The sequence below is a fragment of the Electrophorus electricus genome, chromosome 11 (assembly GCF_041902795.1).
Source record: "Electrophorus electricus isolate QZ-2024a chromosome 11, ASM4190279v1, whole genome shotgun sequence".
NCBI classification, from domain to species: Eukaryota; Metazoa; Chordata; class Actinopteri; order Gymnotiformes; family Gymnotidae; genus Electrophorus; species Electrophorus electricus.
In genome coordinates, this window is record NC_137507.1 from 13265475 (window position 1) to 13291611 (window position 26137).

General features: G+C 43.9%; 1 protein-coding gene across 1 annotated transcript in view; it reads left to right on the top strand.

Annotated features, from left to right (window-relative positions):
• Nucleotides 1-26137, top strand: part of rap1b (RAP1B, member of RAS oncogene family) — a 37502-nt gene that overhangs the window by 3884 nt on the left and 7481 nt on the right. Inside the window, exons 2-3 of the mRNA XM_027002189.3 lie at nt 20401-20480; nt 25898-25966. Coding sequence (XP_026857990.1) covers nt 20421-20480; nt 25898-25966 — 129 coding nt within the window. The 5' untranslated portion in view covers nt 20401-20420. The remainder of the gene's footprint in view (nt 1-20400; nt 20481-25897; nt 25967-26137) is intronic.

The following is a 26137-nucleotide window of genomic DNA, read 5'->3' on the forward strand; positions in this document are numbered from 1 at the left end:
TGAGTGTGTGGGGCATTTGCAGGGGCTGGTCACTGTAGAGGTGCTCCATGAAAATTCTGAATCAAATTTTGCATTGTCTTCATTTATTCTAGAAGTGTAAGTTTTTCTCAGTGCATGAACTAATGACTTGTTTCTTCTAAAGATTGGGCATAAATGGATTTTATCCCAACAAGGGGTTACTAATTGGCATGTTTCTTTCTTTTCTAATTGGTTTTGTAATTCATGCATAGATTCTCATACAGGCATGGTGTGAGCTTCCCCAGCTGAACAGGCATTGATTTTTGCTTCATTCATTTGCATTATTTAAAGGCAAAACACTCTTAGGGTGGAAATTTTAAAGCTATGTTGCATGTTGATCATTGCTTTCTAATTGTTTTTCCCCCTCTCCCTGACAACCTGTAACCTAGGTGAACTGATTGACTTGCAAATTGCATGTTAGGTAGTGTGTGTGGTCTAGGTTTACTGTGAGTTAAATCCTATACCATTTTGAGATATAAAGTGTGCATTTTGCATAACTTCCAGGATTGGACAATGGGCCATTATAAAATATCTTTGTTACTGTGTGACATGAGCTCAAATATCCCAAATCTCAGTTGCACATTACATTTTGTAGCCTGTGTGTTAATGTGCTTTTTTTGATAGTTCTCAAAAACTGATTCAGCTCTGGCTGATATGTGTAATTAACAGACCATGAAACAGGGGCAGCGATAGCTCAGTGGTTAAGGTACTTGTAATCGGAAGGTTGCTGGTTGCTACTGTTGGGCCCCTGAGCAAGGCCCTTAACCCTCATTTGCTGAAGTTGTACTCAGTCATAATTGTAAGTCGCTTTGGATAAAAGCATCAGCTAAATGCTGTAAATGTAAATGAAAGGCTGGTGCCTAGATAGGTTTTCGTTGAATGCTTCTGTGGCTCAGGTCAGAGCCTGTGAGCGTTCAGTTCTCTAAAGGTCTGCGTCTCTGTGCTGTATCTTAGAGCTGGTGTGGCTGACGGGGAGATGTGCTCCAGCTGGACCCTCTGAGCACTCGCTAACGCCACAGTTACGCCAGGCACATCAGCAGAGTATGAAGCTGAAGCAAATGATCCTGTGAGCTCCATGCTGCTCTCACCACTGTTCTCACCTCCTTTAGGATCTTTGAGGTTCAGATTCGGAGCTAATTTTATCTGGATACGTGTCATCAGCTGAATGTTGTGTCCATGTCTTAACCAAAAGACTGCAGCTACGTGTCATTGATGAGAGGAGTCTGAGGCCTACCTGTGGAGGTTTTATTTACAAAGCTTCCAGACAGATTAAATCTGTCGGGCCAGTTCTGCATGTGAGGGATTTTTAACAGGGAATTCCCATTTTTAATAAGGACTAGCTTTACATTAATCTCCCTCCCGCAAATGGTGCAATGCTGTTTCAGTGATATTATTTTTAATGGCACTTTTGACTAATCTGTCTTGAAAGTTTAGATTTAATCCAACAAAATGTAGAAATTTGCTAAAGCAGCAAACTCACAAGGAAACTCGCTTCCTAAATGCTCTCTGGCAGTTAGGATATATACACTTAACGCTTACTACAGGAGTAACAAGATCAGGTAGGCGACAGACATATCATCGTACTTTTTATAAGCAGTCTGCTTCTGATGTAATGGCGTTGGCACTTATTACATGGTGGTGATTTACATAGTTTCTTCTAGACCTGAGTTTGAAATGAAGTTCCGAAAGGACTTGTCTTACAGAAAAACAACCTGAGTGTTGTCTGCCCTGCTGTGGCTGGTGTTAATGACAGGCAAGAAGCATATTTTGTGCACTCATTAACTCCAGACTGTTTCTGTAGACTTTCACCTGTGAGCTGGAGATTGTCTGGTTGAAAACTAGTATTTTATTATTTCTGCAGTTAATATCTTCCTCTTCGTTCCAGTGCTCCAGTTTTCTTATCAGGTTTTGCAAGTCCAAGTGCTTTTATACTCATTCTTCGTCAGTATGCTTTGTAGAAAATGTACTCAGATTTTTATTTTTTTTTTTCATCAAACTTTGTTCTTGAATTTTTTGAAATACCTTTGAAATGCAAGCCCTTGCATTTCACTGGGATTTCCCAGAGAGATTGTAGATAATGTAGTGAAACTCCATCCCAGTCCCTTCTCTGAATTTTAGTTTAATTTGTGTTAAAGTGCAGTGGAGTCATTAATGCTGGCAGGTCACTTCCTCATAATCCTGACACCTCCTGTCCATCTCCTGTTCTTTATAGCATTTCATAGAAACACCATCAACAGTGGACTAGAGGAAATGTTGAATGAGTTTTTTTTTTTTCCTTCTTTTTTCCCTTTCTTTCGTTTTTACGTCACTTATCTGATAAAGCCTTCCTTCTAATATGATATGCTTCTGATGTGCCCTACTTCATCCTGCCATCTACTTGAAATACTTTCATTTTTAATGGCTGGGTTTCAAAAACTACTGAACCTCCTTCACCAAACTCACAGTAATTAGTGTGTAGAATCAATGACATAAATTACATGTGTTGGATGGGTTAGAACGAGCCGTGCATCTCCTCTCCAGTGAGCGGCAGTTTCTCATCAAAATACATGGTTTCTAGTGCTTAATGAAACAATGCATCTACTGCACATGGTCCAATTACAGACTCTGCAAAAATGAATTCTTCAGGTAATTTGACTGTATTGCCCACATCTAACCTGGAACGTGGAGACCATGCAGCACCCGGTGTACTTCCACCTCTGTGTTTTAAATGCTTTGTGACCTGTGGACAAAAATGTCATCCAAAGAAGGATAAACAGAACATATGTCTGATCTGGCGCCTTTTGTCTTGCCTTCTGTTTTGAGAACCTGGAAAACTTTACTTCAGTGGTCTTAATGAATTTCTACTGTTTCAGTATTCCAAGGCCTCTCTGCTGAAGGGAATAAGAGGATGCTGATGTTTAGGTGAAAAGCATTTGAGTGAAAGAGGAGTTAAACTGGGGTCAGGTGGCAGGATACAGGCCTTGCCATGTTTATGGGCATACATGTCCACCGGTCAGATGCACCCACAGGAACATAAAAATGAAAACTAACAGTGGGCAGAAGTAGACTAGCGTGATTTGTAATACACACACATGTAAACGAAAAGAGCAGCAGCCAAGCTACAGAGAGTTAATGGTACTTAGTAGGCAAGGCAAGGTCTTTGTTGCCTTTTGCAGTTACTTGAGAGAATTATGTCACCTGAATTGAAGGTCAGTGGGACATTTTTCTCATATTCATGTCATTTATTGATGCTGTGCTATTGTGGAATCCATAATGGTTGTTTTGATTGGTGGTCTTTTATTCAAGGCCACTGTAGTGCTACAACTTCACAGAGTGAGTGGTATTCAGTGAACACCTGTGACCTCTGAGAAATGTGTGCTTGATTATGGATCCCATTGATTCCCAGGAACTATGGACACCCTTCTCAGTGGCTGTTTGCTGTGTCTGCATATCAGTCTGTCTGCTAGCCTGGAGCTTGAGACGTGGTAGTGGTCTGTGTGGCTCTGTTGTATGAGGGAGTGACAGGTACGTGCATGGTCTCGTGCACGGCTCCATGCGTGACTGTGTGCACGCTGCATCCTCTTGGATCTCCATAAAGGCAGTCACTTTGAGGTGTGTAGGTGTTTTACAAGCTTCTAAGGCATGTGCATGAATGTGGGTGGGTGGGTGTGTGTGTGTGTGTGAGTGTGTGTGTGAGTGTGTGTGTGAGTGTGTGTGTGAGTGTGTGTGTGAGTGTGTGTGTGAGTGTGTGTGTGTGAGTGTGTGTGTGAGTGTGTGTGTGTGTGTGTGTGTGTGCACAGCAAAGACATGTCTATTCCTATTACACTGAGCACCTACGCTTTAGCTCAAGCTCTGCCTCACTTGTCGAAATATTTAGTTGTGTTTCCCATGGACTGACACGTGAAGACTCCCATGGCTTGCCTCCCATGGGAGAGCGGTGCTTCTCGACTACTTCCTCCAAGCGGCAAGCTAACTATCCCTGCAGCTCCGAACAAAGCATGCACTCCACACGCTAGGCACGGTCACAGCTTACTTCTGCATGCCTCCTCATTCTGGCTGACACCAACTCAGCAACTCTATTTAGCTCATGTGTACTATAACCACTGTGTGCTGGGTTGATCTGTTCGACAGCAATGGCTGCTTAATTGCCCCCTTCCTGGAACTATAACTGGAATTGATTCTTCACCCCTCCCACCCATTATTGGCCTAATAATGGCTGTTTGTTGTTGTTTGGGTTTTTTTTTAGCTTCAATGCACTGTTCCTTATTATAGGTTTTGCCTGTGGGCTTATTTTATATAAGTCTACTACTGGTGTTTTCCAGTGTTCATGCTTTTAGTTTTTCCTCATGTGAAGGTTCTGATATCTGCAGTTTATTCGTAATCATTTGGTTCACTATGGTTTGTCTAGTGTTAATTGCACCCCCCCCCCCCCAGACATAATGTGTGATATTCTAATGGACTTTTGTTAGGCACCAGTGAGTACTTTGTTTTTATACTGGAAATGGGGGTGAGAGAGAAAGCAGAAAATAAGAGATTTGAAAGTGATGTCCTGAAGCACAGCCGTTTTAAATGTATGTCTACTGTTTTGCACCAACCAAATGGGCATTACACAGATTCCAGTGATTTATTTTTTTCTCCCCATTGTTTGCAAATGGAGCATTCTTGAAAACTGATTTATTTATTTTATTTATTTTTTAAATTAAAACATGGCTGACATCCAGTCAGCTACTTGTTGCTATACAGTTTTCATTTGACAGAATGACTTCACTGGCCATTGTTTACATGCTCTGTATAATTGGAAATCTGTTAGCTGATATAAAAATATGTAAATAAGATAATGGGATAATACACACCCGGGCACTTTTGGCTGGGTTTAATTTGACAGGTTTACATCAATGGGTGTTGCGTACAGGCTCTCTGTAAAATTGGTATGTATCTCTTCTTTTCTGTTGTTTATACACGTTTGACAGTGCTGTAGAAGTTCTGACAACATCCAGGATAAACTTAGAAAATTGAAGCCACTATCAGAAACCAGTAGGTGAATCGATGACTTGCCTGTTCATAGTTTACATCTTCCACCTGGGCTCTACTAAACTCATCCTTTTTAGTGGGTTGTGGTGAATAGGACTGAAACAATACAGTTACTTTTGGTCCCTAAGTATGGAAAAAGGGCCTTTCCCCCTTCAAAGGCTTTTCAGCCCTTATGGATAAAGCAGACCAGGATAATGAGAGAACTGCACTGAAGTTCCGCACCTGTTTGCCCAGTGAACTTTCAACCCTGCCCTTTCCAAGCAGGAAGTCCCATTAATGTGTTGCAGCTTTTGCCATTATGTTTGGTCCCTTCAATTACATTTAAATAATTGAACAGGAACCCCAAAATTTACATGTATGCTCTAACTACTATGAAGTGCACTCTGCTGTATAAATAGACTTTTGACATAATCTTCCAAATAGAGAATTTAGAGGGAATCTTAGGTAGGCAAAGCGCATGTCCCATTTTGTAGTTCAGCAGTCTTAATATTGTCTTTAGCAAAGACATTAGGTATACATAATGTCAGTAGCACACTGAGAATGGAGAACCTTTTGGATGTTGGGATTTGAGTAATGTTTACTGCATCTGATGTATTAATTGGTCCATGTTCTGGAAGAGTAGTCATTAACTTGTACAATAATCTCCTCTTTTCTGCAGCTGCCAGATAAACTTGCTACAGTTGCTGCATTCCTTATTAAACGAAATCCCAACCCACCTCATCTGCTTCAAACAGAATCTTTTTCTCATCTTGTACAGTAGGAGGCTGCCTTAATCAGGGTGCAAGTAAATACCACTCTAGAAGGTCACTGCCAACAAAAGGTCTTCAATGCCCCCCCCCCCCCCCCTTTCAGCCACTGCCACCACCATCCATGTAATCAGACCTGATCTCAGACCTGGCGCTTTTCCCCCAAGCTATTATGTGTTGTTGTTTCACTGTAGTATCAAGTTTCATGGTGGTATATACATTTTGTTTGTACATGGGGGTTTTTGCTTGACCCAAGTGTCTGTCATGTCCATGTATGTGAATTCAGCTAGGTGTGATCTGTTTTAAAGTCTTCTCTGTGCCCATGTTTGTCTGAGGAATGTCCTGATGGGCTCTAGTTTAATACGATTTACATATAGTTTGTATATAGCTGCTCAAACCCTGTTTTAAATGTGACTAGTGAGCAGAAATAATTGCATAATATACATGAAACCCTTCATTACCCTATGGTACCTCCCTTTTTTTAAGTGAAATAGGTGCTGAGTTGTTCAGCTTTCTCTCTTGGTTCCCTTTCTTTCTACATTGTACCACTTCTGCATTTTGATTTTTTAAAATTCTTTCTCTTCTGCATTCCTGTGGTCTTCTCATCTTGGTGGCTTGGTTTTTGGAATCTACCCGCATACTGGTGGGCTATCGATTACAGAGCTCATCTCCTAACTGAATGGAGTTTCAGAGTCTCAGGTTTGTGTGTATGTGTGTGTCAGAGTTGGCTCTTGATCAGGATCAGTATGGGAGTGAGGCAGCCTGCCTAACTCATGTACAGTCACGTTCTCTCTGGTGACATCACCCACAGGTCCTTTGCATGCACAAGCATTGCTATGTTTGGCCTGATTTAACGCCCCCCCCCCCCCCCAAACACCACACGTGCGTGCGCACACCCACACGTACACAGATGTGAGCAGAATAGCAAAATAGAAGAGTGGACAAAGCAATAGTGGCCCATGAACATTAACTGCTGTAATGCTGCTCTTCATTGTCTTTCTCTTTCTCATTCAGTCCCCCCCAACCCACCCCACGTTCTCTCTCCTATTCACCCTCCCCCAGCTGCTTTCATTCACATACTCTTCAGGTCAGTGTGTTAGGTGGCTTGGCTGCCAGCCAGAGGCTGTTGGTGAAGTAAGGACCCAGTGATTTCCCCTGCAGTCTGGAATGGGACAAATAAACCACACAGCTCCACTCTCCTGCCATCCCTCCACTTATGCACTGTGGTTGTGGAGGCTTGCACATCATCTCATTCTAACACTCTGCATGGAATCACACATGGAATGCAGCATAGATGTGGGTCAAGGTGGCTGCCCTTCGACTGCTGCTGTTTTATGATGTCTGTGGTTGCCAGTGAGCATAGAGTTTTAGGACTGGCCTGCAAACTCCCCCCTGGCACAGAGGTCCGTTACAGAGAAACGCTCGTAGGGTGCCATCACAGACGTCTCTGAGACGGCGCTGCTTGAGGTTTGTTAGACAGGGCTATCTGGTTTCCTCTCCCCGAGGGGAGCATGAGCCACGCGGAGGGCCCCACGCCCTAATCTCACGCTGCAGAAGCTTCCTGCTGCCCCATGTCTGTCAGAGACATGCACACTGCAGCTCCTCCTGCCAGATGCTGAGCAGGGCACAGTCCAGCCCAGGCTCGCCACCCTCTTACCCTCATCCTTGCCAGCTCTTCCGAACTTACTCGCTGTGTGCATATATGTGCGTGTGTGCGCGTGCCAGTTTCCTTTTCTTGACCATAGTCTGTCATTGCATCTTCCTGCATGTGGTTGATTGGGGGCAGTGTTTGATTATGTACTGTACAGGAGGGGGAAGACTTTGTGTGCGCGAGAGAGTGAGTGAGTAAGTGACTGGTGTTCACATCTGGCTACCCTATGCTTTAAGTTGGGGGCTTAAATAAGGGGGCAGGAGTTATCTGCAAGTTCCTAATGGGGAAATCTGTGCTTTGTAAAGTCTTTAGCTTTGTTGTCGTTTTTCCCATTGTAAAGCCACAAGTGTCATTCTGAAACTCATTTAGTATTTCATACATTACTTACATTACATTCATACATTACTTTTCCTGTCTTCTTTTGTTCTCCTTTCTTCTCTCATTTACTGGAAGCTTAGAACATCTTAAAATTAAGGATCTCAGGGTTCGACTTGAAATATTCTGAAATCATTGCTAGGGTTGCTGTTTCTGTGGTACCACTGAGTAGAATACAGCAGTGCTAGGTTGTGTTCCCAAAAGTTCTTGTCTGTGGTCTCAACTGCTCTGTTGCCCAAACTTGTTAGAGAGGGTCTGTGTTGTAACGAGTCTAGGTGTCTTGAGATGGGTGTGGCTAAGGATCCTAAATTTCTCTCTGTAGGCTGTGATTTGCACACATCTATAGTGCATGTGGAGACAAGCACACTCCACCCAAGTGTTCCTGAAAGCTGGACGCTCAGCAATCGGCGTGGAACGCAGCCATTTAGGTTCTTGCGTTCTATGCTTTGCCGCTCTCTTGCTTTGGCATCGCCACATCAAACACCAACCACTGTCATGCTAGCCATCAACCTGGGGCTAATCGGCAGGCACAAAAGCAGGAAGCACGGGGAGGCTGAGGGACACACACTGTTGACATGGTACCATAGATTAATAGTTAACATCTTCCATCTCGCTGTGTACATTAGCAGCCACTCCATCTGTGGCCTGTCTTCTTTCACGCATTCCCTTCCCGCGAACGGTCCTCTTAATTCTTTCCACGTTTAGATTGGGTGCGGTTAGGACGCTGTGTGTGCTTTCCTTCTAATTCCCCAAAATGTCCATCCGTCATGGCCTCGAATGTCCTCCCGCACCTCCACACACTTCACTGCTCAGTTTTTTTTTGGAGGTGTTAAACAGCACAAAGATATTTGTTCTCTAAACATTATAGTGTCTTTTTTTTTTTTTTTTTTTACTCATTGGGTGTGATTTTCTGCATAGAGTGATGACTTCATTTCATTATCTACTGAAGTAATATCTTTTGATTTAAAGCAGTGGTATGGATAATGATTTAAAATTAAGCAGGTTCAGTTTCTCTGCTATGAAAATGACACTGTGTGTTTTCTGTCGTTCGCAATGGAAAAGCATTCTGTGCCCACCCACTAACAGATCCACTCACTCAGAACAGAGGCTGCTTAAACGTGGGTGCTAAAACTCGCTCAACTCCAAACTGGCCACAGTATGAAGCTCGAGCAAATATGTGCCAGTGGTATTACAGGAGAATTCATTCCCAAGAACACAGGATCTCAGATTAGTGCTTGAGGACAGCATATCTTTTCAGGTACAAGACTTTGCTTTTGACTCCTGTTTTTTTCTAAAAATGAAGATATTCGGTGCAAACACTATTGGGATGAGGCTTAGTATTACTGTGAGTGGTATTGCGAGAGTGCACGTTGTGACTAGCTCTGCTACCATGTCACTGGAGTAGCACTCAGCAGTATGGCACCCTCAGCTTCTGATTAAGCTCCTTATAGGAGCAGTGCACTTCTCTGGGCAGGTTGGGGAGCAGAAATCACCTACTTGGTGTACCTGTCTTGCGATGCAGCATTCTGTCTGCCTCCATCTGTGGACTCCTGCATTTGCCATGTGTTTGTCTGAACAGACTGTATTTTTATATAGAACCTGAACACTTTCATACAGAGACTGCAGTATTTGCATAGCTATTTGTCGATGCTGACACCTGACAGATGTACTTCACATATCAGGGTTTCCACGAGTACATTTACTGCATGCATGCTCAACAGAAGACCACTTGTTCAGTAGGAAAAGTTATTAGTAGTTAACCATTGTAGCATTTTACTGTCACAGTGATTATTAATCTCCAAATATTGAATTTGCCAGGAGATGTATCATCTTTAAACTGTGGCGTGTAAATATTCTCATAGTGCATGGTGCATATACTGGCTATCGTGTGGAACAAGCCCTGCGCAAGCCTGTAATGTATTGCACAGCATGGCTAAATGAGCCATAATTCAGCAGTCTAGCTCACTAATGATTTATATATAGTTTTTTTTTTTTTTTTGCTTTGGTGGCTTATGGAAGTGGCTGAATGGCTAGTACTGGTGGCCTCTCTGTTGGCAGCTTAGTGCAAGCTGTTTGAGGATGCTGCACATGTGGGCAGAGTCCTGTCAGACAAAGAAATGACCCCATTAGATTGGGGTGAGTGGATTATGTCCTCAGTGGTGCCATCTATGTCATACTCACTGGCTTACTTTTGCTGTGTCTCTCTAACAGACAATAAACAGTATAGTACATTTACTTTCAAAGACTCTTGGGCTGATACTGTTCCCCCACTGCTGAAGACTTGGAAAAATATTTTGAGTATGTCGTCATTTAAACTTTCTCTAGCCAAAACGGCCGACGCCCATGTTTTCATCGAGGGAGACCCTCAGAGCTCTCCTGTATTACCTCTTTCTGCTGTTCATGGAGTCTAAAATGGCAGAGCAGAACAAGAGTAGCTCCACTCCTCTACATTTCACCATGGAATTCCATCGAGGAGAATTTCGTCCCATCTGGCTCTCCACCTTAGGCTCAGGGTTTGATGAAAGACAGCAAGGCAGGCCTAGCAGACAGTGTAAATAAGTGAACTCCATAAAAAGCATGGAGCCAGGCAGAAGAGGCACTAGTCTCCTGGGTGGTGTTGAACTCCGTGACTGCTTTCTTTTGGCTGTGTGATGTTCAGAACTCTGGCGCATAAGAGGGCTTTTCCCATCACACCAGACTCCAGCAAGGGCAGGGGGCTGCAGGTTGGACCCAGCAATGAGTGTTCATTCTATGCGTAGGCGAGCTTTTCAGTTTATCAAAGAAAATTGGCAAATGGCTAGATTCTTTGTTGAATGTTGGACTTGTGTCGCTTGCCTCATGGGCTTGATCGTCTGCATTGTTTGAAAGCTCTGTAGAAGAATAGCTCTGTAGCAGCTGGGCTATTTTAGATTCACATGTTTCACATTCAAGTGTGGGCACTGCACAAATGAGATGCTACTCTGGATGCTACAGGGATTAACGCTGGTGAAACCATGTTAAAGTGAACATGCTTTCCTCATGGTAAAGCTAATCCTGTCATTTTACAGAAAAGCTACATGCAAAAATTCCTTACTGATATTACTGAATGATACTTGCAGGCCTGCATCCTGCAGTAAACCTCAGCCCTTTGGCTGCATCATGCCATGCATCATCATATAAAGTGCAAGCTAGTTGATCAGACTGGGACTGTGAGTCGAGAGTAGTCCCTCTGCTTTTGCGCTATGGATGAGGTCAGGCCCCTGAGTGACTGTGGAAAGTAAAATTTAGCTGCCTGCTCTCCTGGGAGTGTCACAGATTTGCTGCGACCGCGAGCTGCGAGAGGGCGTGTGGGTTGCCTTGGGGGGAGCATGCTCACAATAATCCCCAGAGAATCTTAGCAGTGTAAGAACTAACCCCCATTTGTCACAGTCAGTGTTCCAAAAGCACACAGTAGACTGTTTGGAACTGCACATAGTATCCAGTGAGTTGTTTCAGGGTTGCATTATATGCTGCCGAGTCTCACTGGTGTGTGTTACAGCAGCCAGTCAGGCTTGAACGAACGGCATGCAGTTGTAGTTCAAGTGCCTTCAGATGAATGCATTTGCGATTTAGTTTTTCCCACTTTTTTTTTCTCTGCTGTGTTGAATTATTCTCCACATAAGAGGTGTGCTTTTTGACATTGTAATCGCAGCATGAGTGACTGCAATGTAATGACTATATCAAGCCAACAAGACTGCCCAGTCAGAATATGCTGCTGATATTGATGGTGGTCATTTTATTGTAATGGATGTTCAGCTTTGATCGCTAATTGAGCTCATTGGCTGAACCTGGATCCATAACCTGGCTTTTAGCAGCTTCGCTTGACTGATTTGGAATTTGAAATGTCATGTCTATTTTATTGTCTGTAGTCATTATAAACATCCCCCTAAAATGTGCATGTTTATGTCCATGCAATGAACAAGATGAACTGAAAGCATTACTTGTCCACAACATTCAGCATTACTTTCTTGTTGGTGAAATACCCCCATTTTCTAACATTTAAAGCCTTGCACCATTAAACATGTTGATGATAAATATACTAAATATACTAATATGACCGTGTAGCTCATCACCTGCATACCATTAGTGCTGCTCAAGAATTTGTCCCAAGACTGTCTTGTGTTGGTGAACAATGAAACACTGGGGCCGAAACACTGGGGCCAGAACACTGGGGCCAGAACACTGGGGCCAGAACACTGGGGCCAGAACACTGGGGCCCATTATGATAGCTTGAGAATGACCCAGTTATTGGAGAGATTTTCCAAGACCACCACCTCTTCTCCTGGTTACCCTGCAAAAATTCAAGACACTAGGCACAATGTGCATTGCTTAAAAGTGGTCACGGATATAGCTGAGCATCTAGTAATAATGTCTCCTTCAAATATTTATGCGGTAATGCTTGGAGCAAATCCTGGTGGCAGTTTGCGTGATCTGGCGTTTGTGTTCCATGATGCAGTGTTTCTGTGTCACTGGTCTGTGTCGGGCTGACTCATGTTTTGCTTGATTTAGCCAGCCTTTACATTTGTCTTCATTACAGTTCCTCTCTGTGGAGACATGGAGCACATCACTATGGCCTGATGATCTTTATGGACATGACAAATGGATATGGAGTTTTGTGTATTGGGACTTCACAGTGAGCCAGTGGGTAGAACTCACCATGAAATCTGCTCCACTGTCTTTCTCTGAATGAGTATAGTAACACATCTCTGTCCCAAAACCCATATATTTTAACATGGCCAGTACTGCAGCTTAAGCGCTTGACTCACCCTTTCTAGCAATTGTTGTCATGCTTCTTGTACAAAAAAGTAAGGGTTTATTAACCATGTGCTGGTTGTGACTCCTGTGGACTCCAGGAGTTATAGCAGGAACGCATCTCTTTTACCTGTGATGTCACTTCCCACACTGTCCTCCTTAATCGTCGGTCATGCCAAAATGGCTTCTCAATCTTTTTTTCTCTTTTCCATTTTTTTCCTTCATTTTTTCTTAACGCTGCTGTTCTTGTTGCCTGGTGACCATGTTGCATATTCTCCCCTCATTGCCGCCCCACCTGGCCTGAGACGGTCTTGATTTAGCAGTTAGCCTTCCCCTGCCCTCATTAAAGGGATGTTCTATAACTCTCCACAACTGCCGCGAGAGGGTTAATGGCTCCGGAAGAGACCCATGTTGGGGAGGGGTCCCTTTAAGACCATGTGTGACTTGGCCTCTGTCAGTTTCCTAGCAGCAGGGTCTGCTCTCATCTCCCTTTTCCTAAAGCTCCTCTCCTGGTGGGCATCCGCTTGTCTAATTGCTGCCTGGGCCCCAGTGAGGGCAGCTACAGCGGTGGGTGCCTTGCGGGTGAGGGGCATGCTGCATCAGGGATGATAAAAGTGTAATGGGCTCAGCTGTAGGCCAGGCTGAGAGTGCCAGGGCATTATTGATCAGGGACCAAGGCTGAAGGCGGGGCCCAGGGTTTTGTCAGGCTTTGCAAAAGCACATAGACGAGTCAGTAAATGCTGTTTGGCCTGCTCGTTTCATTTTGCCCAGAACCGTGCGCACGCGTGGCTGTGTGCGCATGTTATGCCATGCAACTGCATTGCTGTGCTACTCAGTGTCCACCACCCCTAACAGTTTAGTAACCAATTACACACTGTGGCCTACAGCAATTGATAAATCGCTTCAGTGACATGGTAAAAAAAATATTGCAGCCTGCTTCATACTATTTAGCTCTCACATCTCTGCTGGCCATTTGCAGTCTGTCATGATTTTCCCCTCTACTATATTTTATTATTATTAACATGCTCCATCTCTCTGTGTGGTTTTGGCTTCTCACTGGAATGTAGTAGCCTATATCATTTCATTTCATGTACACCGGACTGTGGCATATTATTTAATGGTTATGATGAGCACTTGTATTGCCATAAATTAGCAGGAAATGCCCATTTCCAGAAACATCAGAAGCATGAATGGCTGAATCCCTGCAGAGTCGAAGTGTTTGAGCGGCACACTCTCTTCTTGCTTGTCTGTGTGCCAGTTTGAGCCCATTTGTATGGAACCGGAAAAACTGGCTCGTGCCATGATTTTCCAGCTTATATGCTGAAATGAACCGGTCCAAGAGGGGGAATACTGAGAGATGTGAAAAGTGAGATCTCCGTCTCCTGCCCGGCGCGCCCACTCTGCTCCTCACCACAACTCGGTTCCATCATCCATTACTGCTGCTGGCTCCTCCGCTTTAACAAAGCTGCAGAATGACCTCTCTTCTTCCCGAAGTCTATCCTGCGTCGACCCGCATTGCAGACTAAGCCTGGCACCATGGCTGTGAGCCCACATCCTTCCTGATGTAGCGCAGTAGCACACTAATGGTGTGGCCAGGGCTCTCTGTGCCTCTTGCCTTAAGTTGCGTAACACAGACTATATCTCGTGATCCCAGCATAGTTATAATTCCCCTTTGTGACAGACCGTCATGTGAGCAGGACAACGGGTCACTCGGATGATTTTCCCTGCCCAGTAACCAAGTGCCATTTAGGCGGTGGCAAAGATGTTGGCAGTAGGTTGGCGTGCAGTCAGTCTGTGACGTTGCACATTATTCATCTGAGATTACAATCCGGGAGACTGAAACTTATCTACCTCTTTTATTTGCATTTTCTTTGTTACTCTCTAACCTCTCTCTCTCTCTCTCTCTCTCTCTCTCTCTCTCTGTGTCTCTCTCTCTCAATCATTGGTGCCCATTGGTGCCGGTGCTGTTCTGCTGTGAGGGTGCCAGAGTCCAGCCTGCATGCTGCTTTAACTGATGTAAGGTTCTTTTGGATCTGCCTCTCCCTGGAGCTCAGCTGACTGCAGGCAGCCAGATAGGATACTTGTGTGGGGCCACACGGGTGATCTCTTCACTCGGGTTGCCACTTTCCATCTCACTCTGCTGGCCAAGTCAAATTGCTGGCCAGACTCACGTGCTTACTATTAGATCCTGGATCATGGTAGGGCTTCCAGGAGCTCTGCCTGTTCTGTTGGTTCACCCGTATCAGATTTGAAAGTTTACTGACTCTACAGAGTTTTACGGTGGCGCAAAGTGTCCTTTAAACAATTGAGATTAACAGTGGCATTTTGCCTCAGTGAGAACAGAACACATTATACCCTTTCGGCACACGGAGCCCTTTGATGGGTTACAGTCCAAACCCGCTGCATTAACTAAACTGGCACTGGTGAAGAAATCTTCAACTTAAAGGTAGACTCCTGGTATTAAAATGGCTATTTATTGGAAAATGGGTTTTGTTTTTGTGTTGTTTTTTTTTGGGGGGGGGGGGGGGGGGGGGTTGGTTGTGTGACTTAGTTGCTCAGTCAAAACCCTTCTTATAAGCCACTTGGTTTAAATACGTACTGAGCTGCATAATAGTGTAACCATTCCAACAACACTGAGCTTGCTTAATTTCAGTGTTTTTTATTTATATAAACATATACCTTTTCTAATGTAATTGGTTCCTCCTCCTAGAAATTCAGAATCACATCCTATTTGGAAACCCTGTGCACTTCACTTCAACTTTGAATCTCTTCCTCTCTATATATATATATTTCAGGCACAGCCAGGGGAAAAAGAATGACAAACAAAATTTTCCCTACAAAATATCCCCTGCAAATGCAAAGCTTACACCATGCAGTCCGATTGGAGCATCAGCCGTGCTTACCGTGCGACGGTGTCTTATATTTAGCAGCTTCGAGTGATGGACTCATATAAATGTAGCACAGCTGTTTTGACTATGCAATTTTTGGGGCCTTGGACATTATTTGAATTAGTGTATTTTTAAAGTCGAGAGAGCCTGCACCTTATCTGGCCTTGTATCTCCTGATGGTACACTCTTGTTCAGTGCATTGCTGATTTGCCTAATGAGTGCCTTGGACTTTGCAAGTGTCATATGAAAAATTTGTGCTGCAATATTCATGACCTTCCCTTTAAGTTTCTCTGTTTCGATGTAACCACTCTCAGGGGTCACGAACATCATAATCCTTAATCTACACAGTATTACATCTTTGCACATTGTGAACATCTGAGACACTTTGCTTCCCTTGAGTCCACTGGCCTACATATTTTTACTTAAGACATGCCTCAGGACATCTAAGTGGTGTAGCTTCATGGCTTCTTAGCCATTTTGTGCTGGAATCTTTAACACATGCACGTGTGTGTGCGCGCATGTGCACGTGCTTGGAGAATGATTTACTATAGCACGGTTAGGTCAGCTCTCATTTGATGTCCCGTTTTAACCTTGGACCAGGGTCCCCCATGTGTTTCTGAATAGGAATGATGGGCCAGTGCCTGAACTGAGTCTGAACCTTCCCCACTGCTCACAGGGATCCCTATATGGCTGTCTCTTCTTCCTGACCTTTACAAAATACACTGGCACTGTTCATGAAGCGCGAGGCCCAACTGCTCTTGTGTTAACATGGATGCAAATGGCAGGCAGCGTGTCAATCCCCCTCCCCCGTGATCTTGTTTTCATTCGAAACAGATGAAGAATCGGGAATCATCACAGTGGTGCAGATGCATAATCCGTCAGGGCAGCTCGCTTCCTCTTTCATGGGATGTGTTACTCATGAGCCCAATGATGACAGGCAGGACTGGTTACTCTCCAGCTGCCTGAGGAACCCATGCTGAGGTTACTGAGAGAGAGTTCCTGTTGAGCTATATCTGTACCAAGGATATGTAAAACTTTGAGGGGGCGAAAGCCAAAAATGTGTGCATGGAAAAAATACGATAAAATTGAGAAGTTTCTGTTTTTTTTGATGGAAATAGATAATATCCAGTTTCGTCTGAAAGAGGTTTCTGGTGGGGTTTTCCCCCTATTTAGCAGTTTCAAATAAAACTGTCTTTAGTCTCCCCTAGCATATTGTCCCTCTCTGAATTCTTGAGCTGTTATTTCAGTAGGCACACATCAACTCTAATGAGAGTTGATAAGAGATCCTATGGCTCGAAAGTCTCTAAAAAACATAGCTACACAGTCACCAGCACCAGATACTTTGCTTAATGAGTAAACAGCTAAATAAAAAAGCAACATTAAATCTGATGTGGAAATTATTCCAAACACATGGTGCACTTTAAAAAGAAAACCAACCATCTCTGATTATTAGCATTTTTAAAATAACTGATAATATACAAAGGAGGCTTAATCTCTTAGATAAATGGAAAACTCTGTTGTAATTACTGTCCAAAATTCCAATATCGTACCGATAATGATAAATTGCCGTTATTGGCAATAAAATGTTAGTCCGCAATATATTCTGCACCTTTTAGTTTTCTGTTCTAGTTTTGTTTATTTAGAGCTACATAGATCAGCAGCACTTCCCTGTTTGTGCGTGTGTTTGGATGAGTGCGTGTCATATTACTTTTCACACTCACAGGCACACACATGCACATTCTTTCATGCATATACCTCTGTCACCTTTTCTGTGTGCCTTATTTTTGTGTGTCCTTTATTTTTTTCTTGAGACAGCATTCATATGAATGCATTTATATAGACTATAAAATGAAAGACCCTTCAAATAGTTTGGATGAGTACAGCCATGGCGCAGGTACTGTCCCCAACCTTATCGGTTTAGCCTCATGTAGCACCTTTCAGATGGAGGTGCTAGATTGTTCAGGGCTAACAGCTTGAGAGAAGGCATTGTGAGATGCCTCTTTGTTGCTTTGTTCACATGCACACTGGACTGTGCTCATGAATGTTTCACTCAGGAGTAGACTGATTCAGGAGTGTTGGTGATTTTCTCATGGACTAGAACCACTTGAAGCCCCCATGGTCTCGCATTACACACTGGCTTAGATAACAGCGCAGTGTACAAATGGCAATGCAAGTATCACAGGCCCAACTCAATACTCAACAGATACTCAACCCCAGTTCCTAGATGCTGGAGAAGTGGAAGATTAAAGCAGATTAATGTTGTCAGTTTAAACTCATTAGCATTGTGTATGACTATGCAGCTTGAGTCAAGAGGAGGACAGGTCTGTCATGGGCATGGATCTAACATCAGTTTTTTGCCCAAGCATACATGTAATACTTGTTGGTTCACTCGCTCTGTTCCTGTATCAGGGTGTGGGTGTGTGTGTGTGTGTGTGTGTGTGTGTGTGAGATTTTTGGCAGAGCTTGATGCATCTGACCGTTATAGTCCTGAAGACGTGTTGGTGGGAGGGGTCATGCACCACTTCCTGTTCTAGTACACCATCACTCATACTATAACTCATTTGCTGTTTCTCGTTTAAAAGTGCATTGAAGTGCCTGTCAACAGGCAGCCTGGTGTCTTCTGATACCCAGCATGCATGATGAGGGAGAAAAATCATTTTCTTCATTACACAGGCTTACATTATCCTTTGAAGCACTTGGCACACTTCTGAATTAAGCTTGATGGCATTTTGCAGTTGTAGCTACTTGTTACCACCCACTTACTTGTACTGCCTGACCTTTCAATATCTGTCCCCCATGCTGCCTGCCCTCAGACCTGTTGCAGGTTTCATAGGGGTGAGGAGGTTTACTTGTAATCCTTTTTTAAAATGTTAGCTTCCCTTTAATGTCACCCTTTTCTCAAATAGCTCTCAATGTCCTTCCTCAATGAACACGGTCTCAGAGTTCTGACAACTGCAGGTGATGTACTGAGGTGCTTCATGCATCTCTTTGGAAACTTCCTCGTGCTCCTCCACATCTTCTCTGTGACTCCTGTAGTCTTCCCTGCCCTGAAATCCTTCATTCTAAAGTGATCCATGTTCTTTGCTGTTTTTAACCGTGTTCTTCCTGTTTGCATATAGTGATGCAGCCCACATTAAAGGGCATGTACGTGCGTGTGCATGCATGCTCATTGGCCGCGTGTGTGTGTGTGTGTGTGTGTGTGTGTGTGTGTGTGTGTGTGTGTGTGTGTGTGTGAGACCTATAGTATAGACTGTCTTCTTAAAGGAATGCTGTTTTCTCCCATTTTATGGCATGTTCCTATACTGATGGAGCATGTCACAATAGAGGTCTTATCTGCACTGTCATTTTAACTAACTTTGTTCTTCGAACAAACCTATTTTCCTCCCACTCCCCTGCCTTTCTCTCTGCCTGTTGCCAATGTAAATGGAAACCACAGAATTAGACAACAGCCCAAGATTTGTTCTTTGGTGGGGAGTTATTTAAGCTCCTCTTAAAAGTAGTGGAGTCTGAAGTCCCAAATGGCTTGTATTTCATTAGATTTGTATGGTGCACCCCTTTAATCAGCCAGCTCCGCGCATACTTTGTGAGCCAGTGTGGCTCCACACAATGTAATGATGCCTGGTAAAAGCTAGTTCTATCTGATAGGACCCTCTCATTTTCCTCAACCTGCACTCTTCTCATGCAGAATGGGCTCAGGTCTGCGGGGTCTGGACTGGATCAGATGTGTGATGGGGACAGGTGGTTTTTTTTTTTTGCTGTTGGATTGATTTTTATTTACGACTCCCAGTACCGGATCAGCAGCAGAGCTCCTGATGTTTTCTGCCCAAGCAACTTCCCATCTAACAAGTTGTGAAGAGTGAGAGTGAATAAGAAAAGGGAATAAAATAGTGTGTGTGTGTGTGTGTGTGTGTGTGTGTGTGTGTGTGTGTGTGTGTGCGCGCGCGCGCGCGTGAGGGGGAGAGCATGAGAGTGTGGTGGGGAGTTGGGTTGGGGTGTGTGGGTGTGTGTGGTCTAGTATATGTTATGCTCTGTGTTATACACTACCCCACCCATCATAGCAGTGTTTGTGTTTCTCAAATAGAGAGTTGCGGAACCATCTGGTGGATTACCCCAGAAACTCTCACTTGCCCTTGTGTGAGGTCTTGACCTTTCGAAGGTGTTGTGGAGTTGCCACATGTTAAAGCTTTTGCTAATGGGCTGTTGTCGTAGAGGAAGTCAAGAGCTTCATAGACCGTGCCAGAAATGTCACACATTTACTCAAGCAATGAGAAGATAGGTTAACACCTCGAAAGGGAATGAACCTCACACCTATCTGGTAGCAGGCAGCCTGTGCTGTGGCACCCTGAAGGGTTTCTTGGCACGTTATGGGTGTTTGCTTCTGTATTTTTATGATTAGGTTTTTGTCCTAGAGCTTTAAGTTGGGAGTCAGGTGATTACATGGTGAACCAGTTAATCTGTTTACTTAGTCCATTGATTTACACATTTTTTAAGGCTGTGCTTCTGAGTGTGGGAACAGCCTGGCCTGTTGCTGGAACACGAGTTCGAACTCTCATTCCATGATGTCAATCGGAGCGATGCCAGCCAATTGTGTGCATCTGTCAGGTCAATTATTCAGAATTGGACTGTTGGTGTTCACTTTCATATGGATTCGGCTGCCCTGTGACATTGCATGAGCGTCAGCACGAAAAGATAATTTGGTATAATCGGGCTACACGTGTTTGAATGATCTAGTTAGCAGGTGGGACTAGGCTGCACCCACTAGACACTGGCCAAATTGGACCAAAAATTGTGTGAAAGATATATTAACCTGTGGTTATTTGTTTGTATGTGAAACTTGGGAAATCTCAAACTCTTTATTTCATGAGGCTAGAATGACTGACTGACTGTTTTCATGAGTCTGAAGCTGACAGTCTCACGCTGATTTTTATTTATTTATTTGTAGGTGAATAACAGACACACTGCATGATGCGTGAGTACAAGTTGGTGGTCCTCGGCTCTGGAGGTGTTGGCAAGTCCGCTCTGGTAAGTGATCACGTCCCCTCTCGCCTCATTCAAGCTAAAGTTGAACTGCATTAGTGCATAAATGATGATTTGTCTTCTGCAAAGGTGCCATCCATTTAGATGTGTGTGTACGCATGGACACATGCCATTTCCATGTCTGCTCGTCCTTGTTCCTTGACCGCAGCGGCTTGTTTTCCTTGTCCTTCCCTGCCCTGCCCTGCCCATCTCCCCGGCACGGCACGTTGTCCATCGAGTCAAGGCAGGCTGTGAGAACATGGCTGCCCTATGCTTTGTGTGTCTCAATCTGGTCTCGTCTCATGAGTGCGTGAGGCAGCCGAATGACTCGGCGAGTGCCTTCCTCTAATTTCCGTTGTGGGAGTGGGGGCGTGAGCGTATCTTGACCTGTGCCGAGTGCCAAAACCCATGTCTTCCTGAAGAGCGCACGTAAAAGTCCTTTCTTTACCCATGCCTTTCTTACTGCTATAGGCATTTAACACCTGAAGAGAATGTGGTACTACTTGTATACTTAGAGCGAAAGTTTGTACGTTTTGTGAAAGAAGCGATCCAAGTCAGGCAGTTGTAGCCAGAAAGTGTCCTGATGATGAGCGGTGAATTTAACCTATGCCCTCTCTAACCTCGTTGCCCCTTTTAGCATCATTAGCATAGTGTACCTTACTTATTTCCATCACGCTGACCTCCAGTAGCCGATCCACTGGAAAAGCGCCATAATGGCCTGCCTCAGGACCAGACAGAGAATCCACTGGCTGTGTGTGTGTGTGTGTGTGTTTGTGCACGCCACAGTGTCTCTTCCTTCTGTCTTCGCTCTCTCCAGCCATGGCAGGTCTCTCTGTCAACAACACACAGTGCTTTTATTGTCCATTAGCTCTGATTTGGAGTACCATGACCAGGTCTGCGTGGAAAGCCCTGGACAGGTAAATGCACTCGCATTCCGCCCACCACCTGGTCTGTGACGGAGGGTCTGTAAAATCATTACACTTTCAGTTCGCCGTGGTGTCCCATAACACTGCGACCGTGCATGCAAGAGGGGGCTCTCTGTCTTCAGTGTAGGCCAGGATTGTTAATATACCCCATCATGCAGACGTCCTCTGTTATAACTCTGTTGGACAGAGGCTGTGTGGTCAGATGCATGTGATTGTCAAGGATATCTAGCTTGCCGCTTAGGCCCGCTGGCTAGGGAAGGTGCGTGTATTGGCCAGTGGGAGAGGGCTGTGGTCTCAGTGAGTGATGAGCCAGGGTTAGTGGGCAAGGCAGCAGGGACGGGACCCAGGCTGGCTGTCCGGGCTGGCAGTCTCTGCCTGCTCCCCTCAGTACTGAAACACAAGCCTGCTGGGAGATGGCGGGGACTGCAGACATCGAGGGCTGCGGGTGGGGGTGGGTGTGAGAGAGAAGAACAGCAGGTGGTTTAGTCAGAGTCTCTTCCTCTGAGATGTGCCTTCCTAAAGCACGTTCACTCCTGTTCCTCTGGATTGGTGTAGAAAGCATAGTGTGTACCTGATACAGCACATTAAGTGAAGCTGTTATTCATCAATTAAACTTCAAAAGATTTTCCTCCTTAAATGGACTCTTCTGTATAGTTACCGTGTGTGCGTGCATGCACTCTGGCAAAGGGCTGGGCTGATTGTGTGTGGCTCTGATGAGCTGATCTCTCTGCCTTTGTGGAGCCCCTCCAAAGCAGCTTGCTTCATGGCTGAAGTGTTAACTGAAGGATCTCCTGCAGAGGCCTGAATAGTGTGCTGAGAATGATGTCAGTCATGTCAAAGTCCTGCTCCTCACTGATGAGAGATACTCACACACACTCTCACACTGATCGGCACAGTGGAAGAGAATCTGGGCTCTGAGATGTCTTTGGTAAAGAATAATTAGCCATTTCAATAAATGTTTGTGTTTTGTCTCAGTTTTTGTGACCAGAGTCATAAATTAAATTAAAAGGGCACAAAACAGCAGATTAAAATCATTGGTATTAATTTCTAAATTCAGCTTTTGCAGTTTCAGGTATTGTATTCTATTGATTAGACTTTTGGAGTTTTTGCCTATTTTTGTGAGTTTGGGTGTGTATCCGGTTGTGGGTATAAGACAGAGAGATCTCTCACAGCACTTTAGGGAGGTTGGAAAACATCACACTACATTGGGGCTCACTGAAATATTATCCTCTTTCATCATGATGCATGAAGCTTGCATAAATAGGCATTTCAGATCTGTGTGTAAAATTGATGGTAGTTATCCACTTTCAAATGACTCTACTGCGGTGATAAGAAAATGCTACTGTTCTGCTGTGAACTGGAAAGAGTTCTTTCCAGAACTGCTAAAGTGCTTCCTGATTTTTTTTTGTTTTGTTTTGTTTTGTTTTTTTCTTCTTTTTTCATCCGAGCTGAATTCTGCCACTGAAACCTACTCTAAAACCTACTCCATAGCCTACCAGATCAAGGTGATGTTTTATTATAGTTTGTACAGTGCATTTCTACACCACACAGTCCCCTTCCTACTTCTGAACTGAAACTATCCCAGCTCTAGCTACAGAGTCATCCATACCTGAATAAGGTTTTTGTGTGTGTGGCTCTGCTCTCCCATGATCAAATCAATTTTGAAGAAGAGAATTCTCCACAGGTTGTGAAAACACACACTCGCACTCATACTCTCACACCCTACAGCCCAGCAGGTTGCACTGGGTTACATACAGTAAGTTACAGAGCCAGAATTAGTCACTGCCTGCTGGCACATTCAGCTGTCTCCAAACACACTATAGGACATGCTTGACCACTGAGCAGGAGGCACAAAGAGTGGGTGTGTGGCTCAGAGCATGGGCAAATCGTTCCAGACCTTTTTATTTACACACACATATATAAACACACACACACACACACACACACACACACACACACACACTCTTGCAGACAGAAAAAGCATGGCTCATCGATGTCAGAGCCTTAAGGCATCCATCAGTTAGACCCTGCTGCATCAGCACACATTGCTTCCATGCAGTGACTCACTACCATCGACCTGCATCATACACTGTCTGTCTCTTTTTTCGCTCTCTCTCTCTTTCTCTCGTCTATATATATACACACACACACACACACACACACCCTATTACTATTAGGTCTACTGTGGCCCAGCTTTGAGCTACAGTGCTAGTTAAGTGTCGGACAGAGATGGAGTAGCTCTCTGGCTAACCGAGCATGCAGCTATACCCAGCTAGGGACAACTCGCCATACCTCCCTGTCATGTCTGACGTGTGTGTGTGTGTGTGTGTGTGTGTGTGTGTGAGGGAGAGAGAGAGACACCGATTCAGCACTCCCTGATAGGTGAGAAGCACGCAGTAGGTGGGGTTGGGGGGTTGTGAGCGAGCATTGCTTTGTCCAGACTGGGTCAGACTAAGCGCAGCTTTGAGCAGGTTGCCCCTCTGGGTTTTAGAGATTACATTTGCCTACCAGGATAATGCAAGAAAACCCACTCAGATTTAGTGTCACTAAACATGTAGAGAGCGATGACCCACTAACATGAAAACCTAACCCTACCAGTTGTACTGGAAGGAAAGGATTTCTGGGACTGGATGTGTGCTTCTAGTCATGACTTCCATCTGGGAGATTAAACCTGAACTAAAAAGTATTAATTCTCAATTAGGTTGATTGTAAGAATTGAAATAAGATACTATGTATTTTTTAAAAAAAGTCCTCTGCTTTCAACTATACCGCTATACATCGATCACATATTATCAATTGGTACCTTTGAAATTATCACAATATAATGAAAATGCTCAAATCTTCAATCCTCCTGCCTATTACCTTGTGGAAAAGTCTGGACTGGGAAAAAGTCTGGACTGCCCATTTTGCAGACTTGCAGACCTGTGGACCTAAGAAGAAGAGCTGCCTAATTCTGCTGCTTGTCTAAGCCATAAGAGGGTAATGACACAGTGGCAGGAATGCACAGGGAAGAGAATTACATGTTTATAGGGACATAGAGATGCCAAAGTGCACTCTAGTAGATGCAGGGCTGAGTTTATTTCCCCAGCCATTCTTGAAGGGTAGAAGTGGGTGGGTGGGTATCTGATATTTGATTAATTGATTTGTCTGGTGTATCTCTTAAAGGTTCTAAAGTGTGTATCTCTGTGTTATGTTTGATTGATTAAGCCTGGTTCTAATTCTAACAGTCTTTCATAGTTTGCAGTTTAGAAATTTGATGCTTCCTCATGTATGGTAATAAAACTTTGACACTACATCTACATTTTGTTAATGGTACAGTTTAGTCTGTTGTGGGTTTTGTTATTTTCACTTGAAATGGGTAGGACCAACTCTGTTCAGAAGTATTGACTTTTCTGAATGATTAAATGTTTGATTTTTACAGAGCTTTTAAGATTTTTCATTCACTAATTCATCCATATATTCATGCATTTATTCATTAAGTTTTTCAACCAACATTAGCATGACTAAACTGGTAATTGGACATTTTTTTTACCCACTCCCACGGATTTATTTACACGTAATTTATTCTTACTCAACTTTCTCTCTAACTCGTATATCGGGGTAACACCTGCTGCCTACTAAAACTCAGCATCTTAATGACTTTTTCTTGTTTCTAGCTCCGCATGAGTGTGTGGGGGAAGGTCCTTGTCAGCACAGCACAGCCATTAATCCAGCTCTGCACAGGGGTTTTGGGGCCATCATGAGAATTGGAGAACATGATCAAAGGTCTCCTACCCAAACTCGACTCCCTTCAGTCCTGAGGTTTCTATGGCAACCTTGGAGCCAGAGCCCACAAGCTGCAGATTTTCCCACAGGCTGCTGCTGATTAACGATTAAGTTTTTATTTTACAATTAATTTTTGGCTGCCTCCATTCCCCAAGCAAGGACGTGGAGTATTTTGTTTGGCTGTGTGGTTGTAGTTGTACCTCTTGAGTCATACAGGTGAAATGCTCAACATTAAGCCTTTATAAGTGCACATCAACTTGTTGGAGTGGTATTTCTGTAACTTTTGATCTTAATATTCAATGCGCTCTGGAGAATGTCCTGCGTTAACGTCACTTAATTGCACTTCGTCAAATGCTGGTCATGGTTTCCTCTTTTGTGAAGTTCTTGTTGGCTGAAAGCAGGGCCTTTTTATCTCCCTCTGACCAATGTCAGTTCAGACACCTAATAATTCTACATGACCAGTAGTAATGGTGTAAGTACAGTTATTAGGGGTGGCAGTTATAAGAACCTGATGATGGTTTTGTTTGGAATTCACTTTGATCCATTTAACAATTCTATAATTGTAAGGCAACGCATTTTACCTTTGGATCTTTGAGTTCTGTGCTGATTGGTGTTATACCCAAGTCATCTAAATGAAACTGCTTTTGCTTACTCGTCACTCTGTAATTTCAGTTTTGAACATTTCTTATATATGTGCGCATCTCTCCCTCCCTCCCTTTCTTCTGTTTCCAGACTGTCCAGTTTGTTCAAGGGATTTTCGTGGAGAAGTATGATCCCACAATAGAAGACTCGTACAGAAAGGCAAGTGTTCTCCTCTAGGAGTCTTGTGTTGAGTTTAATGTTTTAATGATGTGCAGCTGCCACATGATCTAATATGATTCCAAAACTGAAGAGAGTTTGTGGAGAATAGACACAGCTGGGGATATCACAGTTTAACCTCCTCCAACCATTCACTGCTTTTGATGTTCCTTT